Source organism: Archocentrus centrarchus, chromosome 9, assembly GCF_007364275.1.
Source record: "Archocentrus centrarchus isolate MPI-CPG fArcCen1 chromosome 9, fArcCen1, whole genome shotgun sequence".
Taxonomy (NCBI): domain Eukaryota; kingdom Metazoa; phylum Chordata; class Actinopteri; order Cichliformes; family Cichlidae; genus Archocentrus; species Archocentrus centrarchus.
The window spans coordinates 596,207-622,340 of record NC_044354.1 but is presented as its reverse complement, the minus strand read 5'-3'; the positions used below and the strand labels follow the sequence as shown (position 1 = coordinate 622,340).

Sequence of the window (26,134 nt, the reverse complement as noted above, 5' to 3'; positions counted from 1 at the left end):
AAAAACATCATTTTAAACTTTTATGTTCTAGCATTTTTGTTTGTGAAGCACTTTGTGACATTTAATGCTTTAGATATAAAAACATCTAAAGCATTAAACAGAGTGACCTATGTTTTCACTGAGGATGATACTGCAGAGTGGAGCAGAGGAAACCTCTTCCACAGAGATCTTTTTCAGATCTAACACTCCATCCCTCCAAATGAGCCTGACTTCAGTGCCCTGAGTGCAGAGAGTGTCCGGTATTGTCTCCCATTCTCCTCATCTGCACCAAAGCTGAATTCATTCATTCATCCAAAAATATGAGCAACATTTCAGTTCGTTGTGTAGATTATTTTATACACCAGCGAACAAAAAGGATAACGCGCAATACCACAGGTATAATCACACATCCTGTGACCAGCAGAGGGCGTCAGAGGATTATTTACAGCTCCATGTGTTGGAATGTGTGATATAAGATTGAACAATTTCTTGGCGATCTCCAGATGACTTTCCATATTTGAGCCCATCAATAGACTTCAAATTATTTATTTTTGTGTGCTGTTTTAAAATCTGCTTCATTCAAAGCTTCAGGGCGGGATTTTTTACAGGTTTCCTTTTAGTGTCGAAAGAAAGACTTTGCCATGGAGGCGGACCACCAAACATACTCTCCAGACCCGAACATAAGCAGGCCTGAAGCAGTTTCGGAGCGAGCAGTGATGAAAGAAACACAGAAACACCTTTGATGAATTAAGAAATCAATGCTGCAAATGTCCCGACTGTTCCAGCTTATTAAGCGCCCCTCCGTTTGCTTTGTTTTTGGATTTTTTCCCACAGTGTTCCACTCGTAAAGCTGGACTCCTGCTGTTCCTTCTAAAATGTGCAGGTTGCATGCTTGACCTCATCCCACGGGAGAGCCAATGGCTTACACATGGCACTCCAAATCCTCGCTCTCGGTGTGCGCGCATGCATCTCCAAACAATCTGGGAGTCATTTCGCATATCTGATCAGTTTTGTGCTTCGTGGAAGAAAAGGAGAAGGCTGGTGCACATGTCCCGCGTCTGAATCCAATCAAGGCTTCAGAGAATCTCGCCGTACCTTCTGATTTCTGCACACAAAGGCTTCAGATGCAGAGAGGGAGAACGGGATTAGCCTGATCTGATGCTTGCAGCCCGACAGCGACTCGGTATCTAAAATTGAGTTTGGCGATGAAATAAACTGCAGCGCAGGGACAGAAGACAAAGAAAGCGCAGGTATAAGAAACATGCATACAGTGTTTATTTTGGAACCAGGACACATTAAATAAAACTACAAAGATACTTCACTTATATAAAAGATAGATTATATCCCATTCACATACAAAATAACAATAATTTACTGGATAAATTAACATTTTCACTATTTTGCTATTTACAATTGGATGAAAACAATGTTCTGGCCTGTCATGCTGACTCGGGGCTCCTGCTGTTGTTTTCATGTTATGGAGCACTGCAGGACATTCACATCAACAACAGCTCTGGAGACGTTTCCAACGCCCAGAAGACGGCGTGGAATTTTCCGACTGAGTGGAGGACCGGACAGAAAACGGAAGTTTGCATAATTCACCAGGCTATCCAAACAAATATGCCCTTGTTAGATTTTAACTGTCAGATTTCGTTAGCTTGTGTTTGATTTGAACACACATTAATTTCCCATTGCTCTCTCTGCCCCCCCCCCCACTGTCTACGCTTGGTCAGCTCTGAACAGCACAGACCCAGGGGCATGTGCTCTTGTCTTGCAATAATTAACATGAGTTACAGTTGAGAGGACAGGCAGAATATCACAGAGGGGAACACTTTAGAAAACTTCTGATTGGGAAACAAAAGTTATTCATCTTTTTTTTTAACGGGTATTAAATTTGTTCTTGAAAACTGTAAATCTTTGATTTGAATGTCACTGCAATGCTGTGTCATGCATAAAATATAACCTTTGTTTCAAGTGCTCAGGTTGCTGCACAAGTGTGTATTTTTTAGTCTTTCACTGAAACAATGCTGAGTGCGTTTCATCGTGTAAGCTGGACCAAAATTAAGTGCTTTAAAGTCAGGATCACCTTTTTTTTTTTTCCTGCCAGTGAGAAAATATTTCAGTGACCATCTGCAGGAAGATCCAGCCTCACATCAGGAAAGGCCAATTACGATGCCGATGGTGCGTTAGTGGATTCTGACCTTTCACAAGCAGTTAAAATGTCACAGAAAGCCATTCCAGCCGGAGCCCTTCTGTCAGCTCGTGGATCGTACCTCGGGGTGCTTTTGGTTACATTTCTGTCTCACTATATTGTTCGCACTCAACCTTTTGGCCTGAAATCTATGTGACAAGTAAAAGCTTGAAAGTCTGCAGCGCTCTGCAGAGTTTAGACAATTTACTGGTGCTGAAGATTAGAAAAAATGCGCTCAGCCTTTGAGCTAAAGTAACACAAAAGCACTTTGACAAGTCGCTCAAATGCTTTGCCGAGACACAAAATGAAAGAGCAGTCATAAATATCATCATTCCCACACTGAATTACACAATATACAACAATATTCATCCCCCTGTAATCAAAAGACAACATAATGTGAACAATATGTTCAGTAAATGTCCAAGACTACACATTAGATACACAAATAAGAAACAAAAAAGCTTTTTAAAGCCTCGTCTGTCATCGTATGAAGAGTTCTATCCCAAAAGGCTAAGTGTGGAAAAAAAGAAAGTCATATTCAAAAATATGCAAAGATCCAATCTGAGATTAATGATTTCAATCACTGCACGAGACCGGGAGGCAGAAATCCGACTTTGGAATGAAACTCTTCATATCTGCATGGATTCTTTAAGAAGTGCAGATGTTTGTGAGGGACATCAGTCCGCCCTGTGAAAGGAACAGATGTGAGGAGCGAAGAGGAGATCCTTAAGGCACTTGAACACCATCAAACCGGAAAGACTCCCACCCACGACCGAGCAGAAAAAGCCCTCAGATCTTCCCTAAATGGCAGTTTGTGAGCAAACTGTACTAACCCCCCACCCCCCCAGCCAGCTACTTCTGCTCTCCACTCACAATCATGAGTGAACGAGTGGGCGAACGAGCTCCCTTCCTCGCTGATCTTTTCCTTTTGCGGTGACTGATTCATCCCCAAAGTGCTGTCATATCTACCCTCTGTGTGACGTGTCCCCTCAGCGAGCCCAGTTATCACATAAGACATGTATATAAAAAGAAACATTAGCAGTTTGTATACATAGTTAAAAACACAAATGAATATTCGACTCTTTGGATGGGAGGATTCTGGATTCTGGCTGAAAATGTTCATCCATGTGAGGCAGTTAAGTTATAAAAACTGTTTTACAGCATATGTCATGTGTGGATCTTCTCCTGGATGCTGATGAAGATTTGGCTGCAACTGAACCGAACTGAACTGAAGATGGCCGCTTTTGTTTGATTTTATTTTTGCACTCATATTTCCTCTGGTGACCTCGCTGCCTGGAGGGTTTTTGGAGGCATGTGATTGGTGGGGACATCCACAGGTGATGGAAACGGCTTCCTGCGTGTTAAAAGCATCTTTGAGAGCTTCGTCTCTCCGGTCTCCTGTTCTCCTCTCCCAGAGTGCAGTCACTTACAGTCCGGCCTGCCCCCCCACTCCTCTCCGGTGCTGAGCAGGTTGGGAGGGCGGGGCCACTTTGGCACACGGACCGTTTAGTAGCAGTCACTCAGTCAGTTGTCATTAGCCACTCAGTCGTTGGCTTGTTTGTGTAGCGCCTCATAGAGTTTCATTGTCTGAGGGCCTGGCAGCTGACGGCCCTCGAACAGAACAGTTGCGGGTGGCGGTGCTGTTTGGTTAGCTGGAAGGATGCAGTGGGAGCACTAGTTGCCCACCAGGGGGCTGAGGTCACCGTGGTGGTTCTTTAGCTTCTTCTTGAACAGGGAGATGGTGGAGGGCCGGTACAGGATGATCCAAGGCTCGGAGGACGCTGTGCTCTGGCTGCAGGAGTCTGACCCGCTGACAGTTGGGATGTTCGGAGACCTGAGAGCAGAAATGACGAGAAAGAGAGAAAAGGTAGAAAAGAATGACATGACAGAGGGGAGAAAAGATGGAAAACAATGAAAAGATGGTAAAAAAAGAGACATAAATGGGTCCTAAAGCTGCATTTATTTCATACACACACTTTTTTGTTTAATCTTAAGTGATGCTTACAGCACTGCTGACAGTTTTATTCTCCAAAAATCAACAACGTCACCAAAGTTTGTGTTTCGTAAGAAAAGGCTCGAAAAACGATTTCACTTTAATCAGGAAAAAATTTGGGGCCACTTGTTGAAAAGCTCCTACAATATTTCAAACTCCCTTTTTTATTTATTACGTTCATTTCCGGGAGACGGATCCATTTTCAAGAAAACCAAAACTTTCTCTAAATGTTTCTGTGTTTTCACTGGAGGGAGACGGAAACTATGTTCTGCTGGAAGAAAACGTTTAAACAACTTCGTTTTCTTATTTTTCAGATTTCTGGCGTCAGCAGCGCGGTATGAACATCGAAAGCTTTGAAACGCGACGCCCGGTCGAGCATCCTCACACTTACTTGACTGTGACGTGCAGCAGCAGCTTCGCTACCATGGCGATGACCGTCAGTATGAGCAGAGCCGCCAAAGCGTAGATGGTCCACACTGCACGGAGACAGCAGCACATTAACAAGACATCAGATATCACGGCGATTACAAGGAACCGCGGCAGACCGACGAGATCAGCAAGCCAAGAATTATTGAAGCGCTGCTTAATTCAAGCTTACACCTGTGAGGAGTTCAGCCAGCTAATGGTGACACGTTATCACACACATCTGCTCTCAGCTAGAAAAAGGATCGGGGCTGGGAAAGAATAATATTTGGAGGAAGCAGAAAAGCACAAAGCACATCAGTCCAGCCTGCAAAGCTGACTGTGATCAACAGGGACTTCTGAGACAATGACAAGGAAAAAAAAAGAACAAGCGTCATACAGCATTACTTCATGTATGATCACAGGGAGTCACTGTGGGCCAGAACTTCCACGAGCATCTCAGCAGACCAGAATAATTTGAAAACTTTCAGGGAAACCAGGTCATGCTAAGCGGGAGTCTTTGCTCAGAAACCTCCTGCAGCGTCCCAGCAGAGGCAGAGAGAGGTGCAGTGAGTGCGGTGTACAACGGGTGTTAACATACTAGCGCTGTGGCCGGTGGTCTCGCCGCGTCCAGCCCACTGACCTGGCATGTTGTGCTCCGGTTTACCGGGGCTGGACGTGATCACGTAGAGGATCTGGGAGGAACGTCCATTCGACGTGCTGTTGGATCTCTCTGTGACGCCGCCGGCCAGCTGGGGCCCCGCCGTGCTGGAGACGTCCTCGTTTTCATCCTCGTCGTCTCCTTCAGACTCCGTTGTTCTGGTGTCCTGGCTCTGGAGCGCTGGGGGAGCAGAAACAGGCAGCTGAGTGTCATTTCTTAAGCTATCAGACTGGAACAAATCCAGAGGTTTACTATCCTGCAGCACCACGTGACCTAAATACACAGACTGACTAAATATGAGCTCACAGCAGATAGAACAACTTTAACAGCAATAAAAACAGTTATCAACCCTCCCACCCCCTCAAAAAAAGCATTATAACCAGTCATGGGGGGAGGCTGGGATGTAACCCAGCTGGCTTTGGGTGAGAGGTGGAAAACACCTTGGAGAACTGTGGGAGGAACCGGAGCACCTGAAGGGAACTCAGGTGAGATTAACTGGCATTTACTAAAGTCAGTGACTAATAATTACCTCTTCTCACATTCATTTTGTGCCGGCTAAATTTTCAAAGATGTGTTATTTAGAGTTAAACAGTTTCAAATATCTGCTGTGATCATTATAACTGCCAGGAAGCTGCCACTCACCATCAGTGTGTGTCAGGTAGAGCAATGCCTGCCATGACTCTGGTAATCTGGTGGCCCGGCTCGGGTCTGGGACCTTCCAGCCCATCCATGTGTGCTTTTAAAGCCAGAGGGGGGCAGGGTGGAGCAGCCAACCCCAGCACAGACCAGAGCAGACATCAGTGACAGCACATGACATGTGACACTGATTCTGGCAGATCCAGAATGAAAGGAGGTGCTGGGGTGGAGGTGGGCTGTGAAGCTCCGTGCTGTGGGCCGACTGAACAAACACGTCCGACGGTCTCAGCAGGCTGACGCTGAGATCAGCTGATTGCAGCCGAGCTTGACCTTTGGCCTGCCTGAACTAACGCAGAAGGACAACTAACGCTGCTCGTGATGCGGCTCTCATCGTAGCCGGGGACTTTAACAGTGCAAACTTGAAAAAGCTGATACCGGAATTGATTCAACACATCGACTGCCCCACCAGAGGAGAGAGGACCCTAGACCACTGCTATTCTCCATTCAAAGATGGCTACAAAGCAAAGCCTCTTCCACCTTTTGGGAAGTCCGATCACACCTCTGTCCTTCTCATGCCGAAATACAAACAACGGCTCAGGCAGGAACCCCCTGCTGTGAGAGAAGTGACACGGTGGTCTGATCAAACAGAGGCCGCTCTGCAGGGTGCGTTGGATTCAACCGACTGGGACATGTTTCGCAGCAGCGCGGGCGGAGACATCGAGGAGTTTACGGAAACTGTCGTGGGATTTATTGGGAAAGTTGTTGAAGACACTTCACTTAGGAGGACCATCAGGACTTTTCCCAACCAGAAGCCGTGGGTGGATAAATCTGTCCGCGACGCCCTGAGGTCCCGCACCGTTGCCTACAACTCCGGCCTCGCCTCTGGGAACATGGAGGACTACAAGGTTGCATCATACAACGTCCGCAGAGCGGTGAAAGAGGCAAAACATCGCTACGGCCGCAGACTGGAACAGCAACTACAACAGTCTGACCCCAGGGGACTGTGGCAGGGACTACGCACCATCACGGACTACAAAGCACCACACACACACCCGGTGAGTGCCGACGCTTCTCTGGCTGATGAACTCAACATCTTCTTTGCGCGCTTTGAGTCGGGAAGCCGACAGCCCGCTGCGCTCCCGGCCGGAGGGGCGGAGACACTCACTGTGACGGAGCGCGACGTGAGGAGGGCGTTTAGACGTGTAAACACCAGGAAAGCGGCTGGACCAGACGGTATTAGTGGACGTGTCCTTAAGACCTGCGCTGACCAGCTGGCACCTGTGTTTACACTGATATTCAACCTCTCACTGAAACTGTGTGTGATTCCCACCTGCTTTAAAAAGTCCATCATAGTCCCTGTCCCAAAGAAACCACACCCCAGCAGCCCCAATGACTTCAGGCCCATAGCGCTCACCTCTGTGGTGATGAAGTGTTTTGAGAGACTCATCAAGACATTCATCACCTCCTCACTGCCCACCACCCTCGACCCACTACAGTTTGCATACCGGCCAGACAGATCCACAGATGACGCCATATCCTTCCTCCTCCACAAGACCCTTTCACACATAGACACTGGTAAGGGGAACTATGTGAGAGTGCTGTTTGTAGATTACAGCTCAGCATTCAACACCATAGTTCCCTCCAGGCTGGTCTCTAAGCTGCTGGACCTGGGCCTGGGCCCATCCCTGTGCAGGTGGGTTCACAGCTTCCTGACCAGCAGACCACAGGTGGTACGAGTGGGTCACCTCACCTCATCCTCCCTCACCCTCAACACTGGATCCCCCCAAGGCTGTGTGCTCAGCCCTCTGCTGTACTCACTGTACACCCATGACTGCGAGGCCACGTCAGAGTCCAACGTCATCATCAAGTTTGCTGACGACACTGCTGTTGTGGGACTAATCTCTCACAATGAGGAGACAGCCTACAGGAGAGAGGTCTCCCGCCTGGAGAACTGGTGCCAGGAGAACCACCTCCTGCTCAACGTCAGCAAAACGAAGGAACTGATCGTGGACTTCAGCAGGAAGCAGCAGAGGGACTACCATCCACTTGTCATCAGTGGTGCTGAGGTGGAAAGAGTGGACACTTTCAAATACCTGGGAGTGACCATCTCACAGGACCTGTCCTGGACTCATCACATAAACATCACTGTGAAGAAGGCCAGACAGCGTCTCTACCTCCTCAGGCGGCTGAGAGACTTCAAGCTCCCACTCAAGGTGCTCAGGAACTTTTACACCTGCACCATCGAGAGCATCATGCGTGGGAGCATCACCACCTGGATGGGAAACTGCACCAAGCAGGACTTCATGGCCCTAAAAAGGGTGGTTCGTTCAGCTGAACGGACCATCAGAACCACCCTCCCCAACCTGCAGGACATTTACACCAAGCAGTGCAGGCTGAGGGCCATGAAGATCCTAAAACAGCCCAGCCACCCCGGACACTCTCTCTTCTCCCTGCTCCCATCAGGCCGGCGTTACCGCTGCCTGAGGGCTAAGACTGAAAGGTTGAAGAAGAGTTTTTACCCACAAGCCATCCGTCTGCTCAACTCTGAGCCCTAACTGGACCATTATTGCACAATGTAAATATTATAATTTATAAAAGTGTGTATAGTGTATAGTATATAGAGTATAGTGTATAGTGTGAATTACTTTTTTTATTTTTATTCTTCTTATTTATATGTGTGTGTATATATGGTTGCAGGTACAAAATACATTTCACTGTGCATTGTACTGTGTATAACTGTGCATGTGACAAATAAACACTATCTTATCTTATCTTATCTTATCTTATCTTTCTTCCACACGGCAGTTTCTGCTGTTTTACACATTCATGTAACACAAATCTGATCTGACACATTTCATCTGTCAGTAACAACTAAACAAACATCATCATCCCCCTCTATCAGAGAGTTTTATGAAGCCCTCCATCATTTGCATTTAATCACTGGTGAAAATGTCACCCTTTAGCTACAATAAGAAAAGGGCAGAAAGAGCTTCTGATAAGACAGGAGAGGAAAAGCACTTTCATTATTCAAGCAAATGTATTATTTATCTGGAAATACATAAATCATTTCTCGGTCTCAGCAGTAAAATCACTCCTTTCATCTTCTTGGTTGTTAATGTAACGTTCAGCGGTGTTACAGTGTTACAGTTCAACGTGACATCCTGACTTCACGACGATGTGATGAACGAGGAAAACGGCATTTCTGCCGGTTCGGGGCGCGGATCACTTAACGCCCCTTTAATGATTCCACTGTGTAAACGCGGCTGCAGCAGCACGAGGTAACACTACACCGCTTCATGCTGAAGTATATACAGCAGAGGCACGACTCAATATTTAATACATTTGTTAAGAAACAGATGGAGCTTTGCAAAAACACCCAAGTGTGCTATAAACATGAGCCTTTTTAAAAAAAATTCAAGACATAATTCAAAAAGCGTTTACAATAAATTGTGTTTGCTTTAACCTGCTTACAGCTCCAGATGGGCAGAGTTTGCTTCATAAAACCACAGTGGCAGGGAGCACGGACTATTTCAGCTCATTTATAGGTTCCCAGAGGAAAGCAATATCCTAAATGAGATCTCCTCTGCCTTTCATTTACTTCTCCTAAACATAGATGTGATTTATTTAAAATCGCTGTGTGATTTTAAGCAGTGTTCTCGTCCTCTCTGTGAAATGTCACCGCTGAGAAACAAACTGCTTCAGTCGCACACTCGTATTTATGAGCGCCACTCAGGCCCGTCAGTGTTCCTCTTACATGTTAAAGTTTCAGTCATCATGCTGCGACTGTAATCATCTGCAGATGAGATCTGCTTCAAACACCCAGAGCAGAGTGGGAGGAGACGACTTAAAAGTGGCACACACTGAAAAACCCACAGCAAAGCAGCTTCAGGTGAGTCGGTGAGAGTCCAGCCACCTCAATCTGAAACAGTTTCCACTCGCAGCACAGATGAAATTTTCCAGTGTGAGAAATAATCAAAACAAAAGCACGCTTCAGTCGGGAGAACTGCAGTCAAATGAAGATCGTTCATATCTGATGACATGGGTCTGTTCTGTTCTGGAGGCTGATGAAATCAGAAACAGTAAAAAAAAACAAGCCTGGGCTGAGGTGGGTTGCAAAGTGGCTTGCAGATATGCAGCACCTTGGATGTGTAGGAGGGTATCAGACCAGCCATCAGCTGCTGACCTTCAGCCTGACTGCGACGTTCCCAGAACTGCCCACATGTTTTCCATGCTTCAGACCCAGTCGCAGCTGAAATGCTCCGTCACTGTGTGAGGAGAGCGTTTATCCTCAGATCCGAGCGCTCCGCCAACGAGTTATTAAATATCTGTGGTGCTGATACGATCTTCTTACTCCATCAGATTCTGCTTTGTATTTGTACCTCAGCCCCTCTGTGTGTTTCTATCTACACATTTCTGTTAATAAAAAACTTTAATTCAGGAGGCGACCTTTTGACCCAGCTCACGCTGCATTTCTGGAATACACGACGCCTCGCGCAAAATGAGATCGGTGTCACGAGAAAGGATCGCGCTGGTCAGAGGGTTACAACCTTCCAATATTGTTTTTACTGTAAAAAAAAAATGACACAGAGTTACAGATGGAGGGAGGGTGGGGGGTTCTGAGCTTGAATGGCACCTACAGTGAATTATATGAGGGCGTGCTTTGCTCATTCCTGCAGAAATTAATCTATGAAATCATTTCTGGTTCTTTGAGACTGTTCATGAGAACATAGAAAAAAAAGGACTCCTCTCATTCTGCACGAATCTTCACGTTAACCTGAAGACATTGAAGCCTTCAGCTCTGAGCTGTGGGTGGAAATGCATCTACTACACAATGAACTGAGCCTATCAGAAGCTGTAATCACACTGTGGCAGTTTTTTTTATGTAGGTGGCATAAAAAAACTTTGAGTGCAATTTAGCACAGAACAGACTGAGTAAGTAAAGCATGCTGCTGCAGCTCGGTAAGAGAAAAGGACCTGCCAAAGCCAAGTCTCTAACCACAGCTAACAGGTGTTACTTTACTAAACTAGGGATGCAAAACTCCATCAGAGCACGAGCCAGCCAGCCACACGAAGGGGCTCTCGCTTTGTTTGTGAAGGGTCCTTAGTGACTCAGCAGGTGAGGAACACCTGCTGAAATCTCACCTTGGTAAAGAAGGGCGAATCCCTGGGCTTGGTTGGTGCGGTCCGAGTAGAAGTAGAGAATGACAAAGTCGCCCGTGACGTTCACCAGCTCCCGCGGGGGGCTGCGCCAGTCGAAGCGGGCCACCACTTGGTTGGTGTAGCCGTCCAGTAGCTCCACCATGTCCGTCTGGTCAGAGATGTCGAAGAAGGTGAAGTTGAAGAGGATGGCTGAGGATCCGGGGACCTGGATGGTCCAGTAGCAAACACGGCCAGCCTCGTATTTGTCGGGGAAGTCGGGGGAGTAGATCACTCCTGATGGAGAAGTGTAGTTCCCCCCGCAGGCCCCCACTCGGGCTGTAAGAAAGAGGATTTTTTTAAGAAGACGAGGAGTTTAAAGGTTTTTTGTTTTAAAGGTTAGACGCTGCAGGGATGGTTGATGGTCTATATATCTGGTTTGGTAAGCATGTTGGACTTTATGTGATCAATCAAATACACAGGACTGATATTAACCCCAATACTGACTTTAATCAGTGACTGATCCACATAAAACCCCCCCTAGAAACAGGCTGAAGGTCAAAATCAAGACTATGACAAAAACAGGAAACTGAAGATTCTGGAAATGAGCTTAACTGTACATATTGATAAATGTTATGCAGACAACGTGCTTTTCGCCTCACTGGACCGAAAAAATCCACCCAAACTTTTCAGCACGCTGAAATGTCGGCGGTCTGAGGGAGAAGCAGAGCCCTGAGCCTCTGGGCTTTGTTTCAGGCTTTAGAAAATCTGTCAGTCAAAGGTTCAGAGCAGATCGTGTCTTTGGTGGGGCGATGGCCTAAGAGACCCGGGTTTTGTTCTACAAGGACAGACCTGCTCCCCAATCAGGCTTCTTCAAATTAAAAGCACCCGGGGGGGGGGGGGGGGGGGGGGGGGTTTGACCAAAATCCCTCAGAATTTATACAAAACCACAGGAGAGATGTGAAAGGCGTCGGTGCCAGAATGACAGCTGTCAGTGCTCACTGCTGAATATGATGACCCAGCCGTCCCCGCCGCAGGGCTGAGTGTGGTCACCGAAGCAAACGTGGTTACACTCCGTGCTCGGCGACTCGCCACGTTTATGCAGGTCCACTTCGTTGCCACAGAAACAGGCGTATCCCGACTCCATGCCGGCGAGCTGCAAAACAGAAGAGGAGTTTAAACACTGAGGGGCTCGATCTGCTGACTTAAAGCATACACCACAGAGCTATTTTTCACTTTGAAAGTAGCTGCATGTATTTCTCATGCTACATTTATATGAAACAGGGTCAACAGTTCACTGCATGCAGCTCCTTCCCTTAGAAATAAGTGACTTGAGCCTAAAGCGTCCTAATTGCTCTCTCCTGATTACAAGACGGTGTAATCTGAGTCGGGATAACCGCGGCCTCCCGGCTGATTAGAAGCCTCCTTTCAAACACCGCTGCCGAAATAACACCTATCTACCCTTCAAATCAGAGCTGTTAGTAAACCGTTCCAGAAAGCGCCGGCGCAGGAATGTGACATGCCGAAAACCTTCGCACATCTCGACCTCGCCACTGCCGGCCACTCGTCATCAAAGGAGCTCTTGTTCCTCATTCAGAAGGACACCATTGTTCAGTTTTCAGGCACTAAATGAAAACACGCAACTGAAGGTACTGCATAATTTCCCACTGATGGAACGAGAAGTTATGAAGCCTCTGCTTTCACCCACATGTGTCCGGCTTCATCCTTGTTCTATTATTCCATCTGATGCAGTTACATTTGAGAGCACGTACGCAGACACTTTAGGCAGAGTAAACAAGACGGACGGCCGTCTCACTCATCAGACATGCTCTCTGTCAGGCTCACACGGATCCACACTTCAGAGCACCGACGCTTCACATGTGCACTGAGGACAGTGACACTCCAAGGGTAGGCAGATGATGCCAGTCTGCTGCCATTTCCTGTAACATCTGCTGAACTGAGCGGGGAGGGGGGGGCGCCTGTCAGTATCTGTCAGTGTATACAGAGCAGAAGTGGATCTGCTGAGACAGAAAATTAACACCTGGCACAGTTTGTAGCAGGGACAATGCAGGCCAGATACAAAGAGAGGGGAGAATGCAGTGAAGAGGAGGAACCCAGTGGGCTAATAAGCATTCATTTCCAGCTGTCAGCCTTGATTATTGTGATGATTTGTCATCTGCTGCTTGGTTTCAAACAGGAAATGTGACGGCTGAATAAAGAGGGCATCACGCAGATAACTGACAGAAAACAACCCATGAAAGCAGACGATTTACATAAAAGCTCGACTATTGCAAGAGATCGTTCGTGACTGTTTCAGACGTGACGTTTCCTCCGTGTTCTTTATTTAACAAGTGGAGAGATTTGAACAGAGGATGAAGCATCAACCATTTTAATACTTGTAACTTTTTGTTTTACAGAAGCTGCCAGCTTTAATCACAGTTACAATAAAAGATCTGCATCTTTCAGGATTTCTTGTTATTTTATGCATTTCTAATTTAGCTCCATATCTCACCTTGTATCTCTGCTTCCTGCAGAAGCTGATGCAGTTCTGGATGGTGAGTTTGTTGGAGGTCTCACTGGCACCAGTCAGGGTGGGTGGGTCGCCGCTGTCTCTGAAGCACCCCAAGTTCCCAGGCACTGCAGGGGAACCAGAGGAGATCAGTTATGCATCTTAGATGGTAAATGGTAAATGGACTAGTTCTTATATAGCGCTTTTCTACTCAGTCAGAGCACTCAAAGCGCTTATACAACATGATGTGATCCATATTTCATGGTAAGGCTGGGAATTCACATGATTCGGAAAGATCAAATGGAGTTTAAGTCCATGTGGTCCAACCAACTCTACAGGGGTTAGAAATGAGTGAGCAGGTACTGGAAAAAGAACAACCAGAGCAAAGAACAACCAGTGACAACACACTCAAGTATTCAGGGCTGAAACTTTTAGGGTCACGAGGAAAGCCAACTATTTGGCTTCTGAGAAAAAGAGGAGAGAAGGAGCTGGCACGAGGCGAGGAGGAGGGGAGAGGGGATGTTTGGGGGGACAGGGATGTTTGAGTCACTGCGACATGGAACTGGAATTTAGAAAATGTACCCTGTCAGATTTGAGAGCTGTTGCATCAGATTAGGAATATAACATTTTCTAAATGTGTGACTGAGTGTGTGTGTGTGTGTGTGTGTGTGTGTGTGTGTGTGTGTGTGTGTGTGTGTGTGTGTGTGTGTGTGTGTGTGGTGAGAAAATCCCATTTTAAAGTTTCATGTACCAAGAAAAGCAGAGAAGAAGAATTTTGTCTTCCCACGTGGAATCTGACACATGACATGAAGCGGACCGCGACCTTTTTATTGGCAAAGATTTAAAAGCACAAACACTGAGCTTAGACTTAGTGCAGGCAGGTATAACTTGCTCATACTCTTCAGTACGGTGCACAGTGTCTTCAGTCAGTGCTGCCTCTGCAAGCCACTTTGCAACTCATCTCCTCTTTCTGCCGTCTCATTTTTTCCCTCTACATCAGCACAGACGGCTGCTTCACTTCTACACATACACAAAATAAAGGCTCATGAAATCTAATCAGGAAGATTAGACTGAATGAAACAAAAGTTTAACACAGTCTCTCATTAATTTTGGCACTTTTTAAATCATTTTGATGATACTGTGATTGGAGCCTATCGTGTGCATGAAAATGTTTCTTTGCATGTAGGTCGGACGTTACAATGTGTGCGACAAACGTGCCAACGATCACAGACTCTGACCAGACAGATAGATGAGAGATGGATGTTGACACCTTTCCAGATCACATCCGTGCAGATGAATCAAACTGCCTGCCTTAATCCACTCTGTATTTATCAAATCCTATGCAATCTTTCACAATCTAGAACAGTGATTAAACACTGCAAAGCTTTTAAATTCAATGTAATAGCTTGGGAAGTGCCAATAAAGCCTCCAGCAATCTATATCCTATTTGTGATTTGTTTTTCATTTAAATTCAAATGGGCTTAAAGTGCTTTATTTTGATGTGTGGAACTAAAGCAAATTTGACAAACAGAAGTGAGCGCATGCTCGGAAAAGTAATTTCTGCTGCAAGAGTAAAATTTTCTTCAGCGTAATTGGAAGCGGCGGCGGCGGCGTCCAGCTGCAGGGTGACCACATCGGGCAAAGACCGCGTCCGATGTGGTGGCCAAGGCCGCTCTGAGCTGCAGCGAGGATGCAAACATCAGAAGCATCTAACACTCCCTTTAACAGGAAGAAACCTCCAGCAGAACCAGGCTCGGGGGGGGGGGGGGGGGGGTCATCTGCTGAGGGGGGCTGAGGGGAGAGAGACAGAGATTAATATCCATGCAAACTACTGGTGACCATGGCAACCTGCTGGCAACCAAAAAAAAATTGCTGGGATGTTTTTTATTTGTGACCAATTTCACACCAGCAATTTCCAGTAAACATTCGCTCTCTTGTCATGAAATACACACTTTTCTGTAGTGATCATGGTTCCTGGGGGGGGGGGCTTCAGCTTCAGCTGATTTCACAGCAGCCTCCACTCCCCCACTGGGTGGGGAATACACAGTTTTTGTCACATGGTCTCCAGGCCTGTGTGACTGAGGCTTTCAAAGCATTTGTATTGATTTATTTTTTAAGTGAAATGCAAATAGAAAAACCACAGAGGACTCTGCACTAGAGTTTCTCCACACACTGATAAGAGAGCAAGATGTTCATCTGATCTTAATTCACAGCAGCGATTCTTGTCTATTTGTGCAACAACAGCGTCTTGCTTTGTGGGCTGACAGCGAGCTCAGGCACTGTAACGTCCCCTGATACTGTGCTCCAACACTGTCCTAGAACTGAGACTCTCTCGAGCTTCGCCTGCCATCAAACAGGCAGGCGCAGCTCAGCCAATGACAGCAAGTTCCACCAGTGAACGAGCTGTTCCCAGCAAGAAACAGAAAAACACTTCATCTATTCTTACAAGCCTGTCATGAAATGTGGAATATGTCGGTATTTTGCAAACAAAAAATGGGGTATGGATTTGCATACAAGTCAGTCTGAATATTTATAACATTACTGTAGAGGAGCATCAATCAAAGCCGCCTTCATGAACTGAAGTGACCTTAATGAAGACCACACATGTGTCACTGCTGAGCCAGTTGTTGCCAAAGTTAACTTCTTTGGCTCAACAGAATCTGCAGCTTCTCTCTGAGGCACAAAGACTCTTTGGGGAAAACGTGTGACATGTTTTAAATTCTTCACAAACTGTTGTCCACAAGAACCCCCCCCCAGACTGGAAACATGAAGGAGGGCAGAGAGAAAAATGGTGGTGAAGACTGGCAGACAGGCGCCCCCCCCCCCTGCTCACATTTGATGACCGTTAAGTGACCGGCGAGATTTTGGCTGCAGCCAAGAAATGTGTTTGACAAATGACTCAACACTTGAAGACAAAGTCCTCAGACACACTCAGATGGGCGATAAATCATGTGCAATATTCCTCAAAACATGCCAGAGCTTTATGAGATTGATGTGATTGGGGAAATCATTTACGGAGACTCCACGGTGCACACTCGCAAAAATAAGCACCAGATTATCTGACAGTTATAAGAATGTTTGAGGCCTCTCGTAGTTTCTTTTTCATCAGTTGCTCAAGTACGCAGTAGATTAACAGCAGTGAGGAGTGCAAAGGAAAGCAGAGAAGAAAAGAGAGATAAACACCTGGTAGGGAACCAGCAACCTCCCTCTGAGCAAGGCAGGCAGGTACCACTTCAATAGAGCTTTTGAAAAGCAGAGGCAAAAATGCTACTGCTGTGCTCAGGAGCCAGATTAAAGGCAGAAATACTCCTTTTTAACTTGGCTTTGACAACAAGATTGCAGACTACAGTCAGTTTATCATTCTTTGTCCTCTTCTCATCTCAGCAGCAGTGAATCACCGGCCGCAGAGCCGGAGGTTTGTGTGGATCTAAGGACAGGGAAGGCTGCTTTTCTATGCACCGTCCTGCAGTGTGCATCCAAAAAAGTCTTGAATTGTTCTCATCTGAAAACTCCTGAGCACAGCAGCGTCTCTCTTAAAAACATCTGCTTTGCAGGCGCAACAAGTGCAAATATCTCCACGTACAGTAAAAGAAAAAACACACAAACACACTTCAAAGCTGTTGGTGGAATTTAGACTTTAACGAGCCGGAGGGGAGAGATGGAGGAAACACAAGGTGTGTAAATGCTCCAGTTAGCCCAGACCAGACCTCTGAAAACCCTGGGCGATCACAGTGGGAGGGGGGACTCCTACAATGTTTAAAAAAAAGGGGGGGGGGGGGGGGGGGGGGGCACTAAACAAGGCCTGACTGCAGCTACACTCATCACAACCTGGCAGCCTTAGCTCGCTAAAGAGCTGTCAGCCAGCTTCCCACAATGCACTGCAGTGCAGACGGGAGGCACCGGGCAAAGCGACAAAGTTCATGCGAGTCTGTCTGTGCACACAGCACGTGCAGCAGGCTTTGGCAAGTGCACTTGGAAAGGAGCGCATGCAAAGCAGGCCGATGAGCTGAGGTGACAAGCATGTTACTAAGCAAACATAATTATGGTAGTAAATTTCGAGGACATGTGGAGGTAAAGAACAGAGGACTCTGGGTGTCTCCCAAACAGATTCGACTCTGTTTCTACCACCCTGCATATTCCAGACGAGGGAAGACACTGAAGCCGAATATGAAAAAGGATTTCTCTCTATTATAAGTCTGACAAGAGATGTCCCAGATTTGCAGCTGCTGATTTTATTGTTTTGAATGGACTCATACATATAAAATCATTTCTATTCACGACTGGCTAAAATGAATCCTGTCATCCGGTTTGATTTTATTTCGTTTCTCCTTCAGTGAGGAGACACCGAGTGTGGACGTGAGAACATGAGAACATGAAAGGCCAGTTTAAAGGGGATGACTGATAATACCCACTCAGGTGGTGAGTGATAACGCCCTGTGGCTTCACTCTGTGGGTGATGGCATGAATAACTGTGCTGACATTCACGCTCACTTTCTCCTCCAGTCTAATCAAGTACAAACAAAGTGACACAAACACACTCAGCAACGAACATTTGAAACATGTTTACTGCAATTGCCCCAGTTTTAAAAAACTTTACAGACAGAACAATTAACTGATTTCTCTAAAATGTAAGGAGCTGATAATCTAATAAAACTAATATGTAGTTGTGGCTATAGAAACTGAGGCTGAGCACGGTGCAGCCTGTAAGACCAGGAAAAATGTGTGCAGGGTGAGGAAGGAGGAAGCATCACTGGAGTAAACAAATTCTCTTCCCACATCCTCATGCAGATTACAGCCCCGCAGAGCTCAGCCCCCAAAAATGAATAATACTGGATTGTTATTATTTATCTGGGCTCGACTACCAACACACACGGGATGTGAATATGGGAAATCAGTTAATCAGTTTAGCATCAAGTAAATTAGACCTCTGTGATATTGATGAGGTCAGGTATCAGAGGGGGTTATTAATCAGTTTCAGCTGCTTTGGTTTTAATGAAGTTAACATTAGGTGCAATAGAGGGGCAACCATGAGACAACCCCCCAAACAGGAACAGTTTTCAGGTGCAGGACACTCTCATTTTCCCCTCCTCGTCTTTTCTGACTGTTTTTCACATGTGTTGTATTTAGCTCAGGGTCACAGTCACTGCTGGACCCACTGTCAGACCCTACGCTGGTGCAGTGGGTCCTGGGTTCCACGGCAATGCCTGGTGAGAGGATGCAGGCAGTTCCTGGAGGATGAAGGAACTGATACCACTGACGCTCGCCTGACCTAAATCCAACAGAACAGCTCTGGGACATTATGGTCCATCTGATGCTGCCAGGCTGCACCTCAGACTGTCCAGGAGCTCAGCCATGCTCTGGTCCAGATCTGGGATGAGATCCCCCAGGACACCATCGTCTCATTAGGAGGCCTGACGCTGTCAAGCATGCATACAAACTACTGAGGACCATTTAAGTTGCTGTAACAAAAATTTGGCAAAATGACCTTGCCTGCTGCATCATCTTTTCACTTTTGTTTTCAGGGTGTCCTTGAATTCAGCCCTCTGGAGGCTCACAAACGATGTGGCATCCTTTCATTCCTCACACGTTACCTGGTATCAGTGCAGATTTGCAGCATTGAGATCTGATGGGTTTTCAAAGGGTTCCTTTCATTTTTTGGACCAGTGTTTAACAAATTTCTTAAACCACCACCCAATGTGAGGTTTATGCCACAGCTGCCCTAAATTCACAGTAGATAAGATAAGATAAGATAAGATAAAACTTTAATGATCCCACGACGGGGAAATTTGTGCATTACAGCAGCTCAGTACAGAGAAAAAATGAAAAGGATGAGTAAGAACAAATAACTAATCTAAAACTAAAATAGAATAAAATAAAATAAAATAGCAAAAAAACTATACACATATACATAAGCACTATTTACATAAATATATATATATCAATGTCAATACACACATGTACATATACACACATATACACACACATCAAAACACTATATAAAGATATCAAAATATTATATACATTTGTAGCCGGTAAGGTACACAGCATACACGGTATGCATTATATGGGTGAGTGTAATAAATAAAATGTATCTGACTGTATGGATAAAGTGATGGCAGAGGAGGTAAAGTGTCCAAGTGACTCATGACATTATGATGTGTTGTACAGTCTAACTGCTGTTGGGATGAAGGAGCTGTGAAGCTTCCTGCAGCGAGGATGTTTCAGTCTCTGACTGAAGGAGCTGCTCAGCTCACCCACGGTCTCATGAAGAGGGTGATGGGGGGGGGTCCATGATGGATGTCAGCTTTGCTAACATCCTCCTCTCACCCATCACCATCACAGACTCCAGAGGACATCCCAACACAGAGCTAGACCTCCGCACCAGTTTGTCGATCCTGCTCCTGTCCCTTTGGTGCACCCCCCCAGCAGGCCACTGCATAGAAAAGGGCAGATGCTACCACTGAGTCATAAAAAGTCTTTAACAGAGTCCTGCAGACACCAAAGGACCTCAGTCTCCTCAGCAGGTGGAGTCGACTCTGGCCCTTCTTATACAGGACGTCTGTGTTTGTACTCCAGTCCAGCTTGTTATTGAGATGAACACCCAGGTACTTGTAGGAGACCACTGTCTCCATGTCCTTTCCCTGGATGTTCACCGGTGCTGTAGGGGGTGGCTTCCTCCTGAAGTCTATGATCATCTCCTTCGTCTTGCTGGCGTTGATTTGGAGTGCGTTGTTCTCACACCAGCCGACAAAGTACTGGTAATTACCAGCATCATGCTTATGTTTCTGTAATGGTTAATCCACCAGTATACACAAAGTTAATCAAAGTCATATCTGTAATGCTAAAATATAATTAGTGTTATCCATGAATTTACAAATTTAGTGCTTCACAGAAAAAGAAGTCAGTTGTTGTATTTAATCACTGACTGCTCACAGCTCAGCTCTGCTGCAGACAGCATTATAAACAGTGGAGATGACACCACGTTAAAATGAACCCAACCTCCACCTGCACTTTATTCTGCAGGACAAACTGCTGCATGTTATACAACATAAATGCTGATACCAAAATATGTGTGCGATAATATCAGCTGAACCGTATACCTGAGTCAGGCCCTCCTCTTCTGACATAAAGATTGAACATAAAGATTTATGTGGTTTCCTTTCATGAATCATTACCGCCAATCATTTTAGACACTTGTTTCTTTGACAGCCTTATTTATTATAGTCACACACATCTCAGGGATTTAGTTTTGATAACACTTAAGAATGCAAAGCCAGTGAAGTGTGTCTCTGCAAAAGCATCTCTGCTTACAGAACATATTTACTCAGAAATATAAACCTTAAAATGATTCTTTAAGCAGCAGCAATGCTTCATTATCACACATAACGAAAAGCTAATTAGTGCTTTCACATTAGAGAAGGGACATTAGAGACGTGTGGTTACAAAGCAGAGGCAGGATTTTAAAGGCACATTCCTCAAGTGCTAATAGGCTCAATTGAAGTAATTTAAAACACAGGTATGTTGACGCCTTGGAAACTCTCCCAGCAGCCCATTAATCCACCAGCAGCAGGTTAACCATTCAGATCGGAGGCACGCACACACGCAGACACACACACACACACACACACACACTGAAACACTGCACTGCCTTCTGAGGAATGCTAACTGCAACAAAGCAGGGAAACAACACTTATCACAGTCGGTGTTTATGTGATTTTTTTCCTCTCCTTTCCATCCCGTCCTCTCTGCCTTCATTCCTCGCTCCGTCTCCCTTTCTTTGTGTCTCGGCCCCATTTATTACCAGTTTTGTAGTACAGTATGCTCAATACATAAACAAATACAGCTGCTGCACTTCATCAAGCCTTTGATTAGTCTTGTTGACTGCACCACAGCCCACGAGAACACAAGAGAAACTGAGAAATACGCCACAAACTCCCCCAGGAGAACCGTTTCTGGAAACTCAGTATTGTTTGTAAGGAGGTGGGAGTCGCCATTATGTGTTTCTGCTGCGTTTATGCTTTGTTTTTCTATGGAGATCATAAATTCTCCAGGCTGTAAATGGGAACAGTTTACAGTTATACAATAAAGGACTTATTATTGGACAGAATGAGAGAAGCGTTTGTATCCAGCAGAGTGACTTTGCAAGTGGGATATTCAAAGCGCATTAGAGTGAGTGTGTGTGTGTGTGTGAGAGAGTGTGAGAAAGAGACAGCTGTACTGTATGTTGTACATGTTTACTGTACTTAATGCCTGTTTTTATCCCATCTGAGCATTTCTGCAGCTTCGTGGCGGCTGTGTCACAATGTGACTGTGACAGAGGAGATCAATGTCTGAGCCCAGGGCCCTGGGATAGTGACTAACCATCTAATTAGAGGGAACAGGCAGGAGCCAAAGCTTTAAATGAATAATTAGTGCTCTCAGAGTCCACGCAGAACAATGCAGAGACGAGATGAAAAATGACCACCATCCCACATCACTCACAACACCAAACTGTGTGTCCTGAGGAGCTTCATGAGACCTGATACGAGGGTAGCTGTGAGGTGAACACACACACACACACACACACACACACACACACACACACACACACACACACACACACACACAGATGTTAGATAAGTACATTTATCATCAGATAGTTTCAACAGAAGTGATACTACACAGCTTTCCCTCATTGGCAGCATTTCTATCCAGAACAAACCACATTAAGCTTTTTCTTTAATTCTCATTAGAAACAATAATCAGGCAACAAGCATGAAACTTTTATCAGATTGTTGAGGATCAAATGGCACATAGATAAAAAGACTGCATCATTCTTGCATCATTTACTTTGTGCAACTAGCAATAAAACAACTTCGCTGAAGCGGTGTTACCGCAGAGGACACTAAGACACAACAATGGAAAGATAGATGGAAAAAGCATTTTTCCAGACATCCTTTGAAACATTATGAGAGCAGGCAATAAAAGACTAACAGCTACAGGGACCAGTAATGGCCTCTTTAAACACGCAACTTTTTTCCTGAGGATGAAGCAAGAGAAAAAAGACAAGCAGTCATTAATCAGAGAGGCTTATTAAAGAGGGAGTATAAATGCGATCCATAAAATTCATGGGATATTTGTCCATTAGGTAATTAAATACTGCATTTTCTCTGTGCAGCTCATATTTGGGTTTAAGGGTAAAGCAGGACAACAATGAACAGAACGCTCAAATCTGAAAGGAAAGAAGAGAAATGCAGAAATGTGTCTGCACTCATCAGGTGCTTACAAAAAGCTTAATAAATGCATGCAGTTAATTGTGTTGCATGAAATTCAGCAACTGATCAGTCGAGGAGGCCCTAAGAGAAAAGTTTATCATGGAGAGACAAAACAGGCTTATCCATTAATTAGGTTAATATTTATAATTTCAAGTGAAATATCTCAACAGCTAATGGATGCTTCGTTCCCCCTTTAGGATGAACTGCAGTAACTTTGTTCATTTAGATCAGCTCTGCCGGCTTTAAAGGAAATTAGCAAATATTTGCATTCACCAAATTAAATATGGCACAACTGAAATATTAGAACAGCTTAACATCAGAACGTTGGTACAGATGACTTTTACTTGCAGCGTCTCTTCATACAGGCTCACAGGACTGCTGTAATACGAGTCCTGGTCCGTTAACCTCGCCTTAAAGGATAAAAACCAACTGCCCTGAAAATGAAATATGGTACTACTATAATACTACCAAAGGCTTTTTGGATGCAGGATACTTCCATATGAGCTAGTTTAAGTAAGAAAACAAAAACTGTACAGAGTACTTGATGAATTGTTTTAGTGTATACTCAGGATCACCCTTTCTGAACAGCAGATCCACACACACTGCAGACTCATTTTGTCACTGTTGCTGCTTTCCACTATTAAAGCTTACACTTAATATGCAAAAGCTTTTTGATCAAATTAAGCTGAAAATGGGCAAACCTGCAAAACACACACACACACACAAACACACAACAGGCACCAGGAGATCGAATGCCATTTGCCGTACAATAGCCACTAAAAAAATGAAATGGATTATACCTGTGCAGAGCACTGCTGATCTACATTTGGCTGTGAGCCCTAAAGTAGCTGACCTGCTATTCATCTCCTCCTCCTCCTCCCCAGGAGAAACACTAAACAATGGCCATCTACTCATTAGCAAACATTCTACACAACCAGCTCACCTTGTGATCAATGCATCTAATTCCCTAATGGGCCGACTGATTTAACCCTGCTGAGAAAGGAAAGGAGCCACAGACACTGTTTCTGTGTCTACTCTCCAGTTTCTGTTCAAGCCCCCCCAGCACCGCAAACAAGTATTCTCCCCGAAGGCAGGAGTGGGTGGAGCTATAAGGAGGTCAGAGGTCACAGTAAGCTAACAGTAGTGTTCAAAAACTCCTTCTTCAGGTAAGGACAGGCCTAATGGAAGTGAAAGGGACTTAACAACATGAAGCATCCAAACAGGCAGGAAATGCGTCTCAGACCAGTCAGTGTTTGTTAACAGTTGACCTTTAACCTTTAACATATGGCAGAAAGTTTCATTCCCAACACACAAGTGCAAAACTTTGAATATTTATGTCTATTCACGGAGCACCTGTGGGAACACTATACATGAAACTGCCTTAAAAAGTTTGGCATATTTCTATGAAAATGGATCATTAATTTGGCTGGGAGACAACAAGCTTGGCAGGTAACGTTTTAAAGTTAGTCTCAGGGAACTGAAGTCAAAAATCTGAATTCAGGCATTAGACACACACACACACACACACACACACACACACACACACACACACACACACACACACACACACACACACACACACACTCTCTTGATCTTTAATAGAAGCTTCCATTTAACAAACTTATTTCTTTAAATCTTGTTAAAAAATAAGGACAGGCCAAAATTAGCTCCATTAAATGTTCTCTCTGAGAGTCTACATATCTGACTGGATTTTGTACTGGTAACAGTACAGACACACACACTGAAACTCACACCCTTCTCCACACAGTGATGCCTGAACCTGCCTCAGTATGCTGGCTGGGAGAGCTGGCTGCGGTGAAAGCTGGTACGAGACCACCTTAGGGAAATATTCTGCCTCTAAAAACAATGACAGAGTGAGAGAAATACAGCAGCGGCAGAAACCCGAAGGCATCCCCGGTTCAGGCAACCACAGCAGCCACGAGGCCGGGCTGTGGTGCTTCACTCTGGGCTTCCAAACCACATGTCCAACTCGTCTTGACCTCTTGCTTATTTTGATTCGCACTTGTCTTCGTCTCAGACACTCATTCAACCATTTACTTGAATTTTTCTGTCATTCATAACATACTAAATAAAAACTTTTCCAACCTAATCCCTTTTTCCCAGCACTTGAATTTAAGGAACACCACCAATCTGTAATCATCTGGTGTTGGATGGTGTTAGATGGTGACACAATGGGTGTTACTCAGGAAAAAAAAACAGACATGCCTGCATTAAACACGTCTCAAGACCTTGGTGAGAGTGGGAAGGAAAAACTCCCTTTTAACAGGAAGAAACCTCCATTAGAGCCAGGCTCAGAGTCCAACAGTTCTGTGTTTTTTATTAACTGAATCCACATTACTATAAGCAGAATAAATCTGATGGATGGAACTATGTGGTATACTGCATTTGTCCACACGGTGAAAAGTTTCCTGCTTGTATTTGAGCAGCTGAGATGGACTTTTACAGGAACTTACTGAGTGAGTTAAGTCCAAGAAACATTCACGTCAAACCTCTGATGTGCAGAGTGCTCAACAATGTGGACGAGCACAACTGCTCACCTTCATTCGTCGAGGTTGACTCAGGTGTGCCGCAACTTCAAAGTGGCATTTAGCAGCGTCATAAATCACTCTTAATGACATTATCTCAACATTGCATATTTACCTCAACGTTCAGCTATGAAACCTGAACCAAACACTACAACTTTGTTTGAATGTCTTTGAGGTGTGACCGGTTAGCTTTGACTGTTGACAGACAGGGTTAATCAGACATTCCCTTAATTGTTCAGGGATCAAAGAATAGTCAGGTGCCAACAGTGGCAACACTGTAACAAAATGATATCTTAAAGTGTCACAAAACTTTAAGGAATGCTGGCATACAGATAATGCCTCACACCCTCACACCACCCACAGCAACAGTGTATAAAATAAAGAGACTATACACCACACTCACATAGTCACTGTAACTATAGGTAAACAGGTACAGGTGGGTATTATTCCCGGTTTATTGGAAAACAGTATTTTCAAGCCTGTCGAGTGAACTAACACAAACTCAAACGCTTCACGTCTCTCGACTTCACGTCTCTCTGCTGCAGGAAAACACAGTGGCATAACAAGTTTTTCTTGGTTATATGCTGTTGAAAGATGAGCTTCCAATGTGCACATCAAAGCGACTTTATCTTGGCAAACGCTTGAGGACTTCACCCTGACAGTTTCACTCTGTCAGTCAAATTCAGGCGGCTCCCAGCGTCGAGCAGCGCGTCAGCTTCAAGGAGCCACACCAAAAGAAAATGTCTTTGCAGTAAGGAATGCTTTAGGGAAGGAGCCATCACACTGTCTGTGGTCATGTAAACAAGTATTTCAGAACATCACAACAC

At 45.1% G+C, this 26,134-nt stretch overlaps 1 protein-coding gene across 3 annotated transcripts in view; it reads right to left on the bottom strand.

Annotated features, from left to right (window-relative positions):
• Positions 1–2,077: 2,077 nt before the first annotated feature.
• kremen1 (kringle containing transmembrane protein 1) overlaps positions 2,078–26,134 on the bottom strand; it is a 59,312-nt gene continuing 35,255 nt past the window's right edge. For 2 of the 3 annotated variants that reach the window (XM_030736968.1, XM_030736970.1), the window contains 6 exons: positions 13,511–13,635; positions 12,001–12,154; positions 11,005–11,337; positions 5,167–5,406; positions 4,555–4,639; positions 2,078–4,004 (listed from right to left, as the gene is read on the bottom strand). In XM_030736968.1, the coding sequence (XP_030592828.1) occupies positions 3,845–4,004; positions 4,555–4,639; positions 5,167–5,406; positions 11,005–11,337; positions 12,001–12,154; positions 13,511–13,635 (1,097 nt within the window). In that variant the 3' untranslated portion in view covers positions 2,078–3,844. The remainder of the gene's footprint in view (positions 4,005–4,554; positions 4,640–5,166; positions 5,407–11,004; positions 11,338–12,000; positions 12,155–13,510; positions 13,636–26,134) is intronic. The other variant, XM_030736969.1, reaches the window with a different exon arrangement.